Genomic DNA, 15,128 nt, shown 5'->3' on the forward strand with positions numbered 1-15,128 from the left:
ATGCATCATCTGTTTCATCCCTGTGAGCCCGCAGTTCATGTAGATGAACATCGACTGAGCCAAGAGAAGACTGAGAGGCAACTAATCCTGTGTTTGATGTGCTGAAAAGATGATCTCCAGAACAAAGGCTCAGGAAATCAAGAAGGGCTTTAATACACAGCACCAGGATTCCCAGGCAAACGGAGCACTCGTTGGGTAAAACATCTTACGTTAGCTATAGCTTGTTTACAGCCTTTTCCCACTGAATTCAAATGTACTGGAACTTTTGACACCAGAAAACCACCAGACCAGTACCAAAGGCTCAGATTTATGTTTGTTTTTTATGTTTTTACCGCCATAAAAAATGAGCACGAGTGGGATTTTTTTATTAGTAATTTTGCTGTTGCCAATAAAAACTGGTTTAAGAGCAGCACAGACAAGGGAGCAATGCATTTAATGATGGTAGAGGCGTGCATCAACACTGTTGTAGAAGCAGGAGTATTTTTTTTCCCAGTTTGCTGCAGCCAGGAACTGCTATTCAGTTGTCAAGTTTGTGGATTAAAGAAAAGTCACATATATGGTGCTCGTGCAATGCTGCATGACACACGGGTATGCAATGATCAGTTCATGCTTTATCCTAGTAGTTTTCCAGCAGGACCGGGATTTCAATCTGTCTCTAATTGTTAATAATGACACAGTGTTGCTACAGTCATTGCAGTTTCCAGGTTGGTGTAATGAACTTGTACTGCTTCCTCTCTGGACCTGTTTTCTTTTCAGTGCAAGTAGGAAACGTAGGCAGTTCTGTTTTGTACCTCAAGTGAGTTTTCTGACATAATTGCTTTCGTCATTTCCCTAAACCCTGTAGGTCTGTCATTTCTCAATGTCTCGAGTTTACAGTTCTTTATTTTGGCTTTGACAGAATCGGCTCAAATTTAGACTGACAATGTTCGGAAGAATATATTCTGTTTAAAATGATAATCATATTGTTTCTACAGTGAGAGTAAAACTTTAAGAATGCACATTGTGTTTGATGACCTGGGATCGTGGTAATCATTATTCCGTCATCAGTACAGATAGAATACATGTTTATTTGGGGTATATATTTTTTTCTTTCTTTAAAAAAGCTGTTAGATTAAAATGGTAACCTTTATTCCACACATCATCACAAAAAAAGGTGTTACAGTTGGACTGCGTTGGTTGACGGTGACACTGAGTGCATGAATGTAGTTTTCTGATGTTCATCCATTCTTCCAGAAAGAAGAGCCTGATGATGTAACACATGGTGGCCCATCACACTGTCTCCTGCTACACATTCTACATATTAAACTTTACCTCTAGTGGAACACATTGGAGCAAAGTGGAGTCCATGTTGCATAGCAAGGTGCTCTGGGGTACATCGTATTCCCGAAGGTTTGTGGACGCCTGACCATCACACCCATGTGTACCTTCCACAATCTGTTGCCACAAAGTTAGAAAGCACACAATTGTATCAAATGTTATTTGTATGCTATAGGTAAGAAATCCCTTCACTTGAACTAAAAATCTCAGAAGTGTTCCAGCATGTCAATGTTTTAGCAGTGTCCTGCACCGAGCTTTAAACTCACTGAACATCTTTGGAATTAAATGGAATGGCAACTATTTCCTACCTGGTTAGAGAAAATGAAATCATCTACCTCTATCCAAATGTGCATATTGATGGCTACTACACAAGGTATAATAGTAGGAATACTCAGGAAATTCTGTTTTCCATCAGCATGTCCCTGTGCATGCAGGTTTATACTGAGTCAGTCCTGTGCTCTAAAATGTTTTAATACAGACAGAGTCATCAGTCCTGAAACAATGCTCTTTCCATTTGGTGCTTTATCTAAAGGTCACAGCAGTATCACACTCTTTCTGCTTTCGCTCGATACGCTTTCCTGAAATAAAGCTAAAATAAATAAAAATATTTGGAGCCCTGGCTTTCATTGCAGGAGGTAAAAGGAAATCATATTACAGTGACTGACTTGTTCCCTCTCATTATTCTCACATGGAGGAGGAAGCATGGGTGTGTGTGTGGGCTGATGGGAAATCTCTTCAACCTGACGTTATGTTGTATAGTTTAAACACTGCTGGATTGTACTTCCTGTGTGACGCCTGTGTGAGGCTTTCCAGTTGCTTAGAGTGAAGAGATGAATAGATTAGAAGCTGATGGATTTGTGATGGACAGATTATCAATCATCTTACACATTGCACTGTTCTTAAAGCTTTCTCAGCACTGAGAGGTTGCTAGAAGATTCCTCAGCTTCACATTAGATTTAAAAGCACCCAACACTTAATCTTATTCACTTAGAACCTCACAGAGGAGTTTGTAGTTTTCAGGTAATGTGTTTAAAGGTACAGTGAGTGATTTTAAGGTAATTTTTGTAATACTTTTTTTCAAAGCTCTTTCTGCAAAGCTCTGTACACAGGGGAAACTCCCAGACCTCCCAGTCTCCGGAAAACAACAAATGACCATACTTCAGCCAATCAGATTAAAGAGGTGTTTCAGCTCTCCCGGTTAGTCATGTTGCCTGTCGACCCAAAAAGCCCCTCATCTTGTATGTTTACATGTATGAAAGAAGGCTGCTGCATTTATCCTGTTGTTATTTGGAGCTTTGCTTGTGCAAGTCGTCAGAAATGAACACAGTGTGTCCACATGGTGCAATGCCAATGTTAATTGTGGAGGCAGCATAGCACCATGTGACCCACAACTATATAAACTAATGTTATGTAACGTAATGTCTCAAATCACATGCTTACACTCACTGACCACTTGTACACCTTGCCATTCATGCAGTTTTATTATTGTGTAGAAAAATCATGCAGATACATGTCAAGAGCCTTCGTTAATATTCACAACAAACATCAGAATGAGGAATTTCTGTGACTAATTCTGGCATGGTTGTTGGTACCAGAAGGGCTGGTTTGTGTATTTCAGAAATCTCCTGGGATGTTCATACAACAGTCTCTAAAGTCTAAACAGAATGGTGTGAAAAACTAAAAGCATCCTGTGAGCAGAGGGTCTACAGAGTGACCAGACTGATCTGAGTGTACAAGAAGTCTACAGTAAGTCAAATAAGCACTCTTTGCAAATGTTGTGAGCAGAAAAGCATCTCAGAACACACAACACATCAAACCCTGAGGTGGATGAGCTACAACAGCAGAAGAATTAGAAAAAAACATTCACCCTGGTGTGGTCTTTAGTGAGTCTCTGCTCATAATAGCCTCAGATTCCTGCTCTTGCCTTAGTGGAACCTGATGTGGTCTGCTGCTGTTGTAGATAATCTAAGGCTAATAATAAAGTAAACATTTGTTGTTAACATAGATTAGATGATATGATAAAGTGGGAATGAAAGGGAGGGAAGTGGAACAGTAAGATTACAGGTTGAAGAGGTGAAGAAGGTATAGGAGTTTAAGTACTTGGGGTCAACAGTCCAAAGTAATGGAGAGTGTGGGAAAGAGGTAAAGAAGCGAGTGCAGGCAGGTTGGAATGGGTGGAGAAAGGTGTCAGGAGTTCCGTGTGATAGAAAAATATCAGCGGGAATCAAGGGGAAGGTGTACAGGACAGTGGTGAGACCCGCCATGCTGTATGGTTTAGAGACAGTGACACTGAGGAAGAGACAGGAGTCAGAGCTGGAGATGTTGAGGTTCTCTTTGGGAGTGACAAGGTTGGACAGGATTAGGAACGAGTACATCAGAGGGACAGCTCATGTTGGACGTTTGGGGGACAAAGTTAGGAAGGCCAGATTAAGATGGTTTGGACATGTTCAGAGGAGGGAGAGTGAGTATATTGGTAGGAGGATATTGGACATGGAGCTGCCAGGCAGGAGGCAAAGAGGAGGTATATGGATGTAATTAATGAGGATATGAAGCTAGTGGGTGCAAGTGTTGAGGATGCAGAAGATAAGGATAGGTGGAGAGAGATGATTCGCTGTGGCCACTCCTGAAGGGAAAAGCCCAAAGAAGAAGTTGATATGATGAAGCTTTCGGGTTCCTGTTCTAAAAGTTTCCCTTTTAGAAATGTTCCCTTTATGAAAGATTAAATCATCTGAGTTCTGAAAATGTTTTTTTTGCAATAAACCACACTGTAGAATTAATCCCATTTCCTCTGTACCTAGAAGCAAATGATATCATCTTTGTAACTTCTCATATGAATTAAATCATAGAAATAGTTTAGTTGATTTTAATTTTAAATGCTTGTCTACTTAATGATCACTTCAACCTGCGATTTGAGATATGAGAAAGTGGAAATCATGCTTTGACACAATGACCATAATTTCACTTGGGTAATTGTTGTAGGTACGCGTGTGTTACAGCGAGAGCTTTAAAAGATCAGCGCCAGCAGCTTGCATATAAAATGCTAAAATCAGCCTATAGCTGTTTTACTGATCCGTGCATTCTTCCTTCCCACAAACCGACTGTGAAAAATAGTTGTGCGTGTGTGATTGTGATGGCGTAAGCCTTTGTCAGAGAAAAGCATAATAACCTCTGTGTGTACTGGCAGTCCCCCCTCCCATTCTGAATTCACTGCACTTAATAAAAGCTAGAGAATAAGTAATCAGACACGGTGTTAGACCATGCACGTTAACATTTATTCCACCCATGCAGAAGTACGCAACGAATCTACGAAATGAAAATTCATATCCAAAGTGAACCAAGGTACCATAAACCATTGAAGGGGGGAAAAAAAAAAAATCACAGTTTTAGACACATAGCAGCACTTGTGCATCTCATCAATATTGGCACTGCACATGAATGTACAGTAAGTACCTGATGTATGAAACAGATATAAGTGAGCTGTGTTTGTCTAAATGTTCCACAGCTTAGAGCAAAGCATAGCATTTCTAACTCTTACATTCACACGCATACACACACACACACACACACACACACACACACAGTAGGGACAGAAAAACAGTGGATGAGGTAAAACGGTATACAGAATCCAGTGATTAGTGATTCTGGGTGGTTTTGTAGATGCTAACAGTCTCTACCTGTACAAAACAAATAAAAGAAAAACAAGGCAATATATCAAAGAGAAAAATACATAAATTTGCTAATCAATGTGAAGAGAATCATTGGTGTAATCTGGTGTAAAAATCCTGAAAAGCTTCAGGTAATAAAGTGCTTGGAAATCATTGAATGGGGCAGTAAAATACTTGAACAGAATGAGAAAATGGTCATGTATTCCAGTTATGAGGAAAAAGCCTAACAGCTAGATCTAGATGTCTAGAATTTAACTCTTTTAATGGTTGCAGAGATGCAAGAAATACTGTAATTTGTGTCATATCAGAGAAACAATTCAATTTTAAGATTAAAATGGCATTTTTTTTGTGTGTGTGTGAGAGAGAGAGAGAGAGAGAGAGAGAGAGAGAGAGAAATTAGCAAACAGATGTACTGTCTGTCTACAGCATGCCTAAATAGTTTGATAAGTATATGGATATATAGCATACGTATACAAGTTAAGAGTCCATAAGAGCTAGAGTGGCATTCTGCACTAGTGGTTTCAGTGATTGTGGGTAGAGTTCAGCTCTGAGGGCTTTGGCACAGAGCACGGTGAAGTGGTCCTGCCCTCATCATGCCTCTAGACGTTTGTCCATGCTTCAGCAGGTAACTCAGATTTATTTGGGAAAGGGGATTCGGCATGCGTTTCAGTGCTTAGTACTCGCACCACTTCCAAAAGCAAGGCCAAGAGAATCAGCTCATCCGTGCCAAGACCAGCTCCGGTCATGTAGTGTGTGCAATTCTGCCCACAAATGAAAAACAAAAAAACGCCAGTCTTTCTAAAAGGAGATGATGTTCGGCTTTTCACATGCAAGTGTTCATTCTTCATGAATCAAAAGCTACAAAATAAAGAACGTAAAACAAAACCACTCCTCCCGTTCATCATCGTTTCCATTTTCAAGTCCGGCACATCCGGCAAAGCTAAGACTCTCCTGTTTCCCCAAGTTCATTTCATCTTGTCATACAAATCTTTACATAAAATATATGTGAAGAGTTATATTGCAAATATATCTGTGCATCTGGATATTTCAGGAGTAATATAACGTTAGAATGCATCTTGTAGCTCGAGGTCCCCATCTCGCTGAAGAGTTCTGCTCTCATCCTCGGCATCATCTTCAGTCAGTTTCGTCAGAGGAACAGTGTTTGGTGTACACTGTTGGTTTTAAACCTATAGTTGTGTTTTCTTTTATTTTTATCAAGCACACGTTAACTTATAGCATGCATGTCATTTCTCTGTAAATAGATCTTATTTTTGCTACACTCCTTTTAGTTTCTTTTTGTTTTGTAGGTCATTTTATACGAAAGATCTCATCTTTTCTAATTACACAGTAGAGATTTTTTTTGCTGTAGATGGTTGTTTCTCGTCAGATGGGTCTTCCCGTTCTTTAGCTCACTGAAGAGAGAAAGCAGAGACACACTCAGTTATCTGTCATTCAATTATCCATCCACTGACTTTCCTCATGCTGTAATCTCTAAATGTATCTATATAATATTATCAAGCAGTGAGTAGTAACGAGCTACATTTCTCAGTGACACTTAAATATAAGACCATGAGTGATAGTGGTTGGTGCTGCACATTTAATGCAATTTAAGTGTATTTGGGAAGGAAGCGATGTTACGTTTTGCTCACTTGTTACTCACAATAATTACTAATTCAGGGTTAAATTTCATTTTGTATGACATGATCAACTGCACCCAAACTGGGCTGTCACTTCTACATCAGAAGCTCGATTGCTCAGTGTATACCCTTAGGAAAAAATAATCACCTGTACCCCTGCCCGTTTTATACAATCACCAAATAATTTGTTAGCAGCACAGTTCATCAGATCAAGAGCTGCAGTTATCGTTCACATCAAACATTAGTCACAGGGAAAATATGTTGGTTATATATACGGTTGTTAATATCAGAAGGGATGGTTTGAATATTTCAGAACATTCTGTGGTTAGAAATGAGAGAGGGCAGAAGATAATGTCCAGAATGGGTTCAGGCTGATAGGAAGGCTATAGCAAACCAAAAGAACCACTCTGTACAACCGTGATGAGAATAAGTGCATCTCATAAAGATCAATATGTTAAACCTTCAACAGCAGAAGACCTACATAGATGTGCACATGCTCACTGAATCTGGACACCTGAAAATGAAAAAGACTAGGACTAGTTTTCAGCTGTCCAGTTTGGGTGAGACTGTGTCCACTGTAGCCTCAGATTAGTGTTTTTGGTTGAAAGGAGCTGAACCTGATGTGGTCTTTTGCTGTTGTGGCCCATCGCCCTTAAGGTATGATGTATTGTACATTCTTTGATTTATAGCTCATCACATTTATAAAGATTGATTATTTCCATATTGTTGCCATATCCTTCATGACAGATATGTACTCCACCCTGCCTCACAGTTCTCCTCTGTCTTCTCTCATCACTAAGCTGTTTCCATCCAACTGCTGCTCCCTGGAAGCTTTATTTTTTTATTTTGCACCAGTCTGAGTCACCTCTACAGACTGTCATGTCTGAAATTTCCAGACGATAGGCAGTTTCAGAATAACAGTTTTGGTCTGGCACCAAAATCCATGGCACAGTTAAAATCACTGAGATCATATTTTTACCTTTTAATATTTGTTGAAGATCATGACCTTTTGTTATTTTATGTATTGTGAGTTATGGTATAACCCCACTGTTCTCAAATCCTCATCAATGTTCACTGATTGTTTAAGCAGTTTATTTCATTATATATTTTCTACTACAGTTATTGTTTTCAGCTAATGACTAAAATCAAATGTATTAATAATTTAAGTCTGGTTTAGACTTCCTACCCCAGATAATGTCTTTTGACAGACTTGTATTGGACCACAAAGAATGACAAACGAGCAGGATAAAGTGCATTGAGTGTGTAGTACCTGACACCACGACGTAAACAATAATTGAGACCAGGCCCAGGATGATAGCCACGATGCTGAGTAGGCGAGCCAGGCGACCCAGACGTTTTGCCCCATCGATATCCCCCTGCTGTAGGCTATTTCTGGACTGAATGAAAAAGACAGAACGATAAAGAATGTTGCAAAATCTCCATGAAAACTCTCAGGTCTCACAAAGATCACAAAGTGCTTATTGCTCAAATATGTATGAGTTGCCATTACAGTAGCAACCTAACAAAGAGCAGCACCTGAACACTATCTCACACTGCGTAAAGATGGATGAAGTCATTTTGACTAGGATTTCTTCCCAGCTGAGAGTATGGAATCTCATTATGTTTAGACACAAGCCAGCTTTTTATTCTAGAGAATAAAATAACAGCAAGGTGCTATTATGTGTCCTGCCACAACCGTCATCAGTGATGGGGAGACATGCTGAGCTTCCTGATGACTATGTATTCTCGTTAACAGGGACCCTATGCCACCACTTCCTATTAGCGCTTCAGTGCACTCTGGGGAAAGCCCCTCTAGACTGCATTAAAGCAATCGATACAGAGCAGTACAGCTGGAAAAAAAAGCCCCTGACAAAGGCACCTCACTCTACAACACACTTTCCATGCATACCATTACCCATATACCTCTGTTTACATGCTCAATGATGTGATATAACCTTAAAAATCTTCCAGCAGATGCAGAAGAGCAGTAACTGGCAAGCCTTTCGACAAGCTGTCGCTGTCCGTGGTGCTGAACACAGTTTTGGCAAAGAGACGTGAAATGGATGCCTTTTTCCTGCAGTTCATTGCTGATCTCAGAAGAAATATAAATCGTTCACATCCTCTGATGCATACATCAGGAGTCATCAATTAGACAATTTGACATCAGGCCAAATTCTCAGCCACAGAGAAAAAAAAATATGTGGGGTAAAACATATTGTGGTAAATGTTCATCTCTGTTTTCAATAGTTCATTGAATAAGATTAAATTGTAATCCCAGTGAAAACTACTCTTATGTATATGTTTTAGTTTGTATGAATAAATATAAAATAATAAATAAAAGAAATCTCTTTATCTTTTTTCAGTATGAGAGTTCATCTTTTCATGACCTTTCCTACTGCAGTGTGGTCCTCCAAACAAGAGAATAGGTCCTAGTGCTGGGATTCTATTTAATACTTTAGTACTTATCATTTGATGTCTTCTCCATATGTTAACATCTACAGCAGAAAGCAATATCCTTTTTGTTGTAATGAAATGTTTTTATTTGATCCATGGCCCAGCTTAAGATTTAACAATCAGCTAGGTAATTACTAGACAAGTCTTATATTCTTCTATTTATCCTGGACTCTATACACACCATGTCCCCCTATTATACTCCATCTCAGCATTGCAGGTGTGTTTGCTTGGGTCACTACAGCAGGGGATTGAATTACCACTCTGTCAAACTGCTCCTGAGCAGAGTGAGAATCTCTCCCCCCTCACACAGCCAATGAGCAATAGCTCTGTTTCTGAGAGAAGAGTGATCCTTTGTGTCCAGACTTTGAATTGAATTGAACGTTGTATATCTTCTGTGTAGGCACAAGCTGCGCTAGTGGTGCAGTTCACTGGAACCATAGACACTGAAACCACAGCCCCAGTTCCTGATTATGAAATATTCTACTTTTATACTACACAGTGTGTATATATTGGAATGGAGGAATTTGTAAACGCTCATCACTATACTGAGTTTCAAATGCTGCAGAGTAGCTCTGACATCTTAGCAGAGATATGTGTGGTTGGCGCAAAGAAGCTTTATTGATCTTCTACTACAATCAGAGCCAAAAGCCACCTTTGTGCTTTGAATCAAGAGAATTCAAGTTCTTGAAATACTGTGCAAAGTAAAATGCCATTTACCTCTCAGATCCTTCATCTCCTCTGGTTTATAATAAGACGGGTTATAAGAGGGGATACAGGTAATGTAATGGTGTCAAGCCAAAACTTAATATCTTCCAGGGTTGTAGCCAATCACAGATACATTATTCTGAATGAACACATGTTTAATGCGTACTAAACATATACAAAAATATGCCTGGGCAGGGTCATGGTGAGTTAAGTTAGATTACTCGTGTGTTTATAATTTGGGAAACAGAATGAATTAAACTCATTCTGTTTCTAAACTCATTAACCAAATAAACAAAAACAATAACTCTACATCTCTAGTTAAGACCAATTACGAAATCTAACTGAGATTGAGGATATTTTAAAGGCAAATTCCACAGACCATGCTAACATGCTGGAATATCTGCCTCTGGAATTTTCTACCATAAATATCCAGGTTTAAGCCACACCCACTTCAGATTTAAATCTGAAGGCAGGTACAGATAGCGTCATTGTGTAAAGAGGTAAAAGATAAAACCTGACACATAAAGGGTTGGTTTCATTTTTTTTTCCTGTAGAGAGAACCCTTGAGAGATTTATGAGAAAGCCCGCAAAAGAGAAATCTAGGAGGGTTAATGATATATTTTTTTAAGAGTGTAACTAACTTTTATATTAGGCTTTGAATATAAACCATGTTTTTCATAACTGTGCGAGCAGTGAGACGCTAGCTGTGCAGGAATCTAATGATTTATGTGTTTTTTTCCGCAAGGAAGAGGATCAGTATTACCTCCCACAGTGTGATTAATGGATATCTTTATTCCAGGAATATTTTCCTCATGGATTTGAAATTCTCTGGCTTTGCTGCAGTGCAACCATTTATGCCCTTGCCCCTCGATATTGCCCTGCTATGGTGAAGGAGTATTTTCTTTCAGGCTTAAGTCATTAATAATGGCAGGAACAGCCCTGTTAAAGGTCAGAAGCAAAAGTGACAACCAAGTAATAGTTCACTGAAGCAGTGGAAGAGCTCCTCACACCGTTCAGTCAACCACTGACTCAGCTCTCTTACTGTACATAAAGCCTTTGCGGTCAGTACATGAGCAGGTGCACTAGAAACATGATCTCACTGATACCGAGCATCTAAAATGTGATGGTTCAATAGTAGTGGAAGAACTCAGCAAATATATTTTCAAACTGTGCAGCTTGGATAAATTGCTCGATAGGCATTATCATTTTCCTTAGCTTTGATTTGTTTGCAGCTGCAGAGCTTTTACTTTAAGAGTCATCCGTTGCTGGAAAGGTTCTCGTTCTACTGATCAGGTCATACTACGAGGTGAAATAAAACAGAAGGGAAACGTGAACACAAATGAGTGGGTTTTGTTGCAGCTCTGACAGCCACAACTCACCGACAATTCTGCCTAGCATGCAGTCTTGTAGCTCTGACTTCCCCTTTATGTCAAACCTTGCTCAGTCCAATAAATGGACTTAGTAATGGGATCCTGCCTACGACCATGAGCTGCAACTTGCAAATACATCTTACTGATCTCTGTAACCAACCATATTCTCTGCTTTCCAATTTGTCTCAGGAGTCTTTGATAATGCACTAGCCAGAAACACCTTGATAATGCACTGTCTGTTCTCTGCCTCGCTTTTTCTCCTACACTGTCTGCAATAGCTAAGATGATGTGTAAAGGACCCCTGCTAGCATCTAACGGGGTGTGAATGTTGTTTCTGTGCCTGAGCGCTGACTAACAACTACTTCTACTACTGAGTTAGTAAAGGCCAGCTCTTTTTTCTTCTCCTCTGATGGAGTAAGAATCCAAAGCCTAAGCCTTTTGATTCCAGTTGTCTGGTGAAAAGGCTGAGGATGTTTAGATAATTGTGGTTGGTGGGAAAGCCATATTTGAAACACAATATCAGCCCTAACAAACAATTCAAATAATCATTAGGCCAAGTCCTGTCAGTGCACTCTTCTGTTTGTCCCTCAAGGAGCTCTTCAAGGTCCTATCTAAACCCCTACATTGGAGTGTTTCTCTTTCAGAAAGTCGTTCCAAATAGCTGTATATCTGGAAACTAAAAATGCCTTTAACAACTGTGCCTTTGTGGAAGTGTGGAAAAGTGCTAAAAAGCATCCTTATGCATTCTTGTATCATGTCTTCATTTCCCCCCAGTGTGTCAGTGAAAAGTAGAGCAGATTCTAACTTTACTCATTTGCAGCAATTGGAGTTACTGCATGCACATGATACTGCTGATACAGCAGTTCAAAACAATCTGTCTTTGCATTTCTCTAGGGAGACAACTCTCCATTTTCCCTGTAGAGACAGAATGATAGGCACAAGGACAGCAAAGACACATTAGATCCCAAAGTGAAGGTTTGGTGTACTCAGGGAAAACTAGGAAATAATTCTCTTGCACTCTTTTTATTCTTCTCCACACCAAAATAATGTAGATTAGTAAAAAAAAAAAAGGGATAGTTAATAGAAATTAAAGTTCCAAATCCAAATGGGTCACTGGCTGTGTATGACTGGAAATCCTCAAAACAGGATAGAGAAAAATGAAGAGAAGGATACCGCAGAGAAAGGAGTTTTCCTATTCTCCTTTTAAAGATCCAATTTCCAATATGCAGATATTCAATTTCCCTCTTCACCGAGTGTTTCTTTCAGACTAGCCTGAGTCAAATGGGCATTCCCATAAATAACTATTTCTGATTCACTAACATCAGGGGAAGACCATTTGGTTCAACATCTCTTATGAGAGTGTGGAGTGGAGTCATTTCTCTCAAGACTATACACACACACACACACACACACACAGACCGGGGCAATGCATGGAGCCGCACCCAACACTACCATCTTGCCTCTTACTCTAAATGAGAGGCTGTTATGAGTTATGATTCCCTGTTGGAGACTGCAAGAATAAATGATTACAGTGGGAAAGACATCTTGGCACATTTTGGATATTTGATGTAAGCAGCCAGGGCTTGCTGGTGGCCAGTACAATTTTTTTCTACCTAGAAAACTGCTGTATATAATATTACATAGTAAGAACTTAGTAAGAGATCATTTATTTTATTTTATTTTTTTTTTCCTCCTAAGTGCTCATCCTAAAATGCATGAGATTAAATTGAGAGTCAATCTGCTTAAGGTTTGGACAGTGAATGCGAGAAGCAATGTTCTCTCAGTACCAAGCCAGTGTGTAGCACGGAGATAAATCATATGGACTGTGCGTACTTAGCTGTGCAAATGATCTAGGCACATCAATATGGAATTAACTGGAATGGGGAGTCATAGATGAGAAATGTATTTTAGCATTAGTACATGTAGGTGTTTACAGTGTAAGAGTAAATTCAACACAGCTTGATTATTTTAACATTACCTTCTCAGAGAAAAGTACCACTCCTAGTCTCTCAAGTGGGACCATCAAGAGTATGCTTTTCTGTGGATCTTTAAACTAGAAAGGTGATGGAGTATAGCTTTATTCTAAAAGGTAATTACACCCATTTATTTTCCCTTTTTAAGCTTTTTAAAAGTACACTATTTGCAAGTTTCCAGGTGAAAATGGATATTAAAGGTAGACAAGGTAACAGTAGTGTACCTGACAAGAGAAGGGTTGTTTTTCACAGTGATATTTGATAAGTGGTTGATGTACATCTGCTTCTATCTTATATAAATTCACACTTATTATTATATTAAATATGAAATACTGGGAAAGACGCGCAAATGTGGGGAAAAATGCATCTTTTCTTACCATGATGGAATACACGAGCGCTACGATGCTTACGGGCCAGACGGGACAGAAGCAGGACAGGATGACCAGCAGCAGGTAGTCTTTGGGTTTGGGCTGCTCATGCACCGCGTTGCCGGTGGACGAGGTGCGGCTCAGGCTTGGTCTGGAGGAGGACAGGGGTGCCGAGGCGAGCTGCACCACTGAGCCTGATCTCTGTGGTCCCCCATGGCCGTTCTGCTCGCCCTCGGCTCCTTTCTCTACGTCCACAGTGAGTGTCCCGGAGGTGGACATGCTGAGCCCGTTTCCTGCACCGCCGTCACACAGCAGCTTCTCCGTTTCCTGCTGCACCCTACCGCGTTCAGCCAGACCCGTCTTCTCAAACTCACTGTCGGTGTTTATGGCCATGCTTCACCTCCGAAAATCAGTTCACAATGAGATAAAGAAAAAAAAAAACTTCCGTTTTCTAGAAGCACCGGTGTAGAAAGTAATGATGCAGCGCTAAACTTCCATCATTTGCAGTTCACTTACGCATTGGTCTAGTTCCCAATAAAAAACAGATCCTACCAATAAATATCACTTGCAGCATCCACTAGACGCTCGAAGGATCAGTCAACATCCGGAGAACTGTAGGCTGTCAGTGTTCTCCCATTCACATCTGCTCATTTCCTCTTCCCCGGACCTTCAGATCAGCTCTTCCATTCAATCCGCCCTTTTCACTTAAAAAGCTATTAGACCAAAGCGATTCAGGACCAAAAAGCGCAGAGGAATAGAAGTCATTCACCAAAGCGCACCATCATCACTTTTCCTCTTTGCACAAGATATGAAGGTGTTTGCGAGTAAAAAAGCCACTTTTCTACACGCACAAACGCAGTGCGAGAGAGAGAGAGAGAGAGAGAGAGAGAACAGAAGCTGCGTGTCGCGCCGCGGGCTTTCGGCTTTGTTTTGTTTAAAGCTGCTGATGAGGAGACTGCGTGAGTTGCTTTACTTCACTTCACTGCACACTACTCACTACAGGATTGTGCATTGTTCCTCCCATCAGCACCCGCGCTGCCTCTGCGTCCAGACTCTCCCCATGGACAAAGGTGCAGAGAGGCACTCCCTATCGCTCACATCATTACTAACATTTCAGTCCAACTGAAACAGTTAACTGGACAGTTTCAATCATTTTTGTACATGAAAGCTTCAGATTCTAAGATCAGTAGAATTATTATCTTGATAGGAAATCTACAAGGCTTTAGTCTACAAATGAGTGCAAAAATCCCCATAGTATTTCTAGGAGACAAAGAAATCCTCATTGTTATTGCTGTTTATTATTTTTGCTGTAAATCCTGTCCAACGCGTTTAGGCAAATCTTGCTTCTGTAGCACCTAACCTAATATTTTGCATCCAAATAATGTAACTCTAAAGTTCAGTAGAATAAAATTCAATAGAATAAAATCATGTTCATCATATCATTCATGTTTCTAAAGTCCTCTGGAAAGAGGTGTGAGAAAAGCTATTCATCATTCTGTAAGGTAAAGTTTATTTACAGTTTAATTGAGAACTGAATAAATGCAGTTAACGCCCATGTCAATGTGATGTTTTTAATCAAAAGATCTTTGACACACTTTATGCGTTAGCCAAAGGAAGATTAAAGGGGAGGACGTGTGAA

The 15,128-nt window shown here is 39.9% G+C and overlaps 1 protein-coding gene across 1 annotated transcript; it reads right to left on the minus strand.

Moving 5' to 3' along the window:
• Positions 1 to 4,567: 4,567 nt before the first annotated feature.
• trarg1a (trafficking regulator of GLUT4 (SLC2A4) 1a) lies at positions 4,568 to 14,551 on the minus strand. Its single transcript, XM_058413670.1, has 3 exons — positions 13,499 to 14,551; positions 7,890 to 8,016; positions 4,568 to 6,394 (listed from the first exon to the last, which is right to left on the minus strand). The coding sequence occupies exons 1-3, from the start codon at positions 13,880 to 13,882 to the stop codon at positions 6,387 to 6,389; spliced, it is 519 nt and encodes a 172-aa protein (XP_058269653.1). The 5' UTR covers positions 13,883 to 14,551; the 3' UTR covers positions 4,568 to 6,386.
• Positions 14,552 to 15,128: the final 577 nt, after the last annotated feature.

The sequence above is a fragment of the Hemibagrus wyckioides genome, linkage group LG17 (assembly GCF_019097595.1).
Source record: "Hemibagrus wyckioides isolate EC202008001 linkage group LG17, SWU_Hwy_1.0, whole genome shotgun sequence".
Taxonomy (NCBI): domain Eukaryota; kingdom Metazoa; phylum Chordata; class Actinopteri; order Siluriformes; family Bagridae; genus Hemibagrus; species Hemibagrus wyckioides.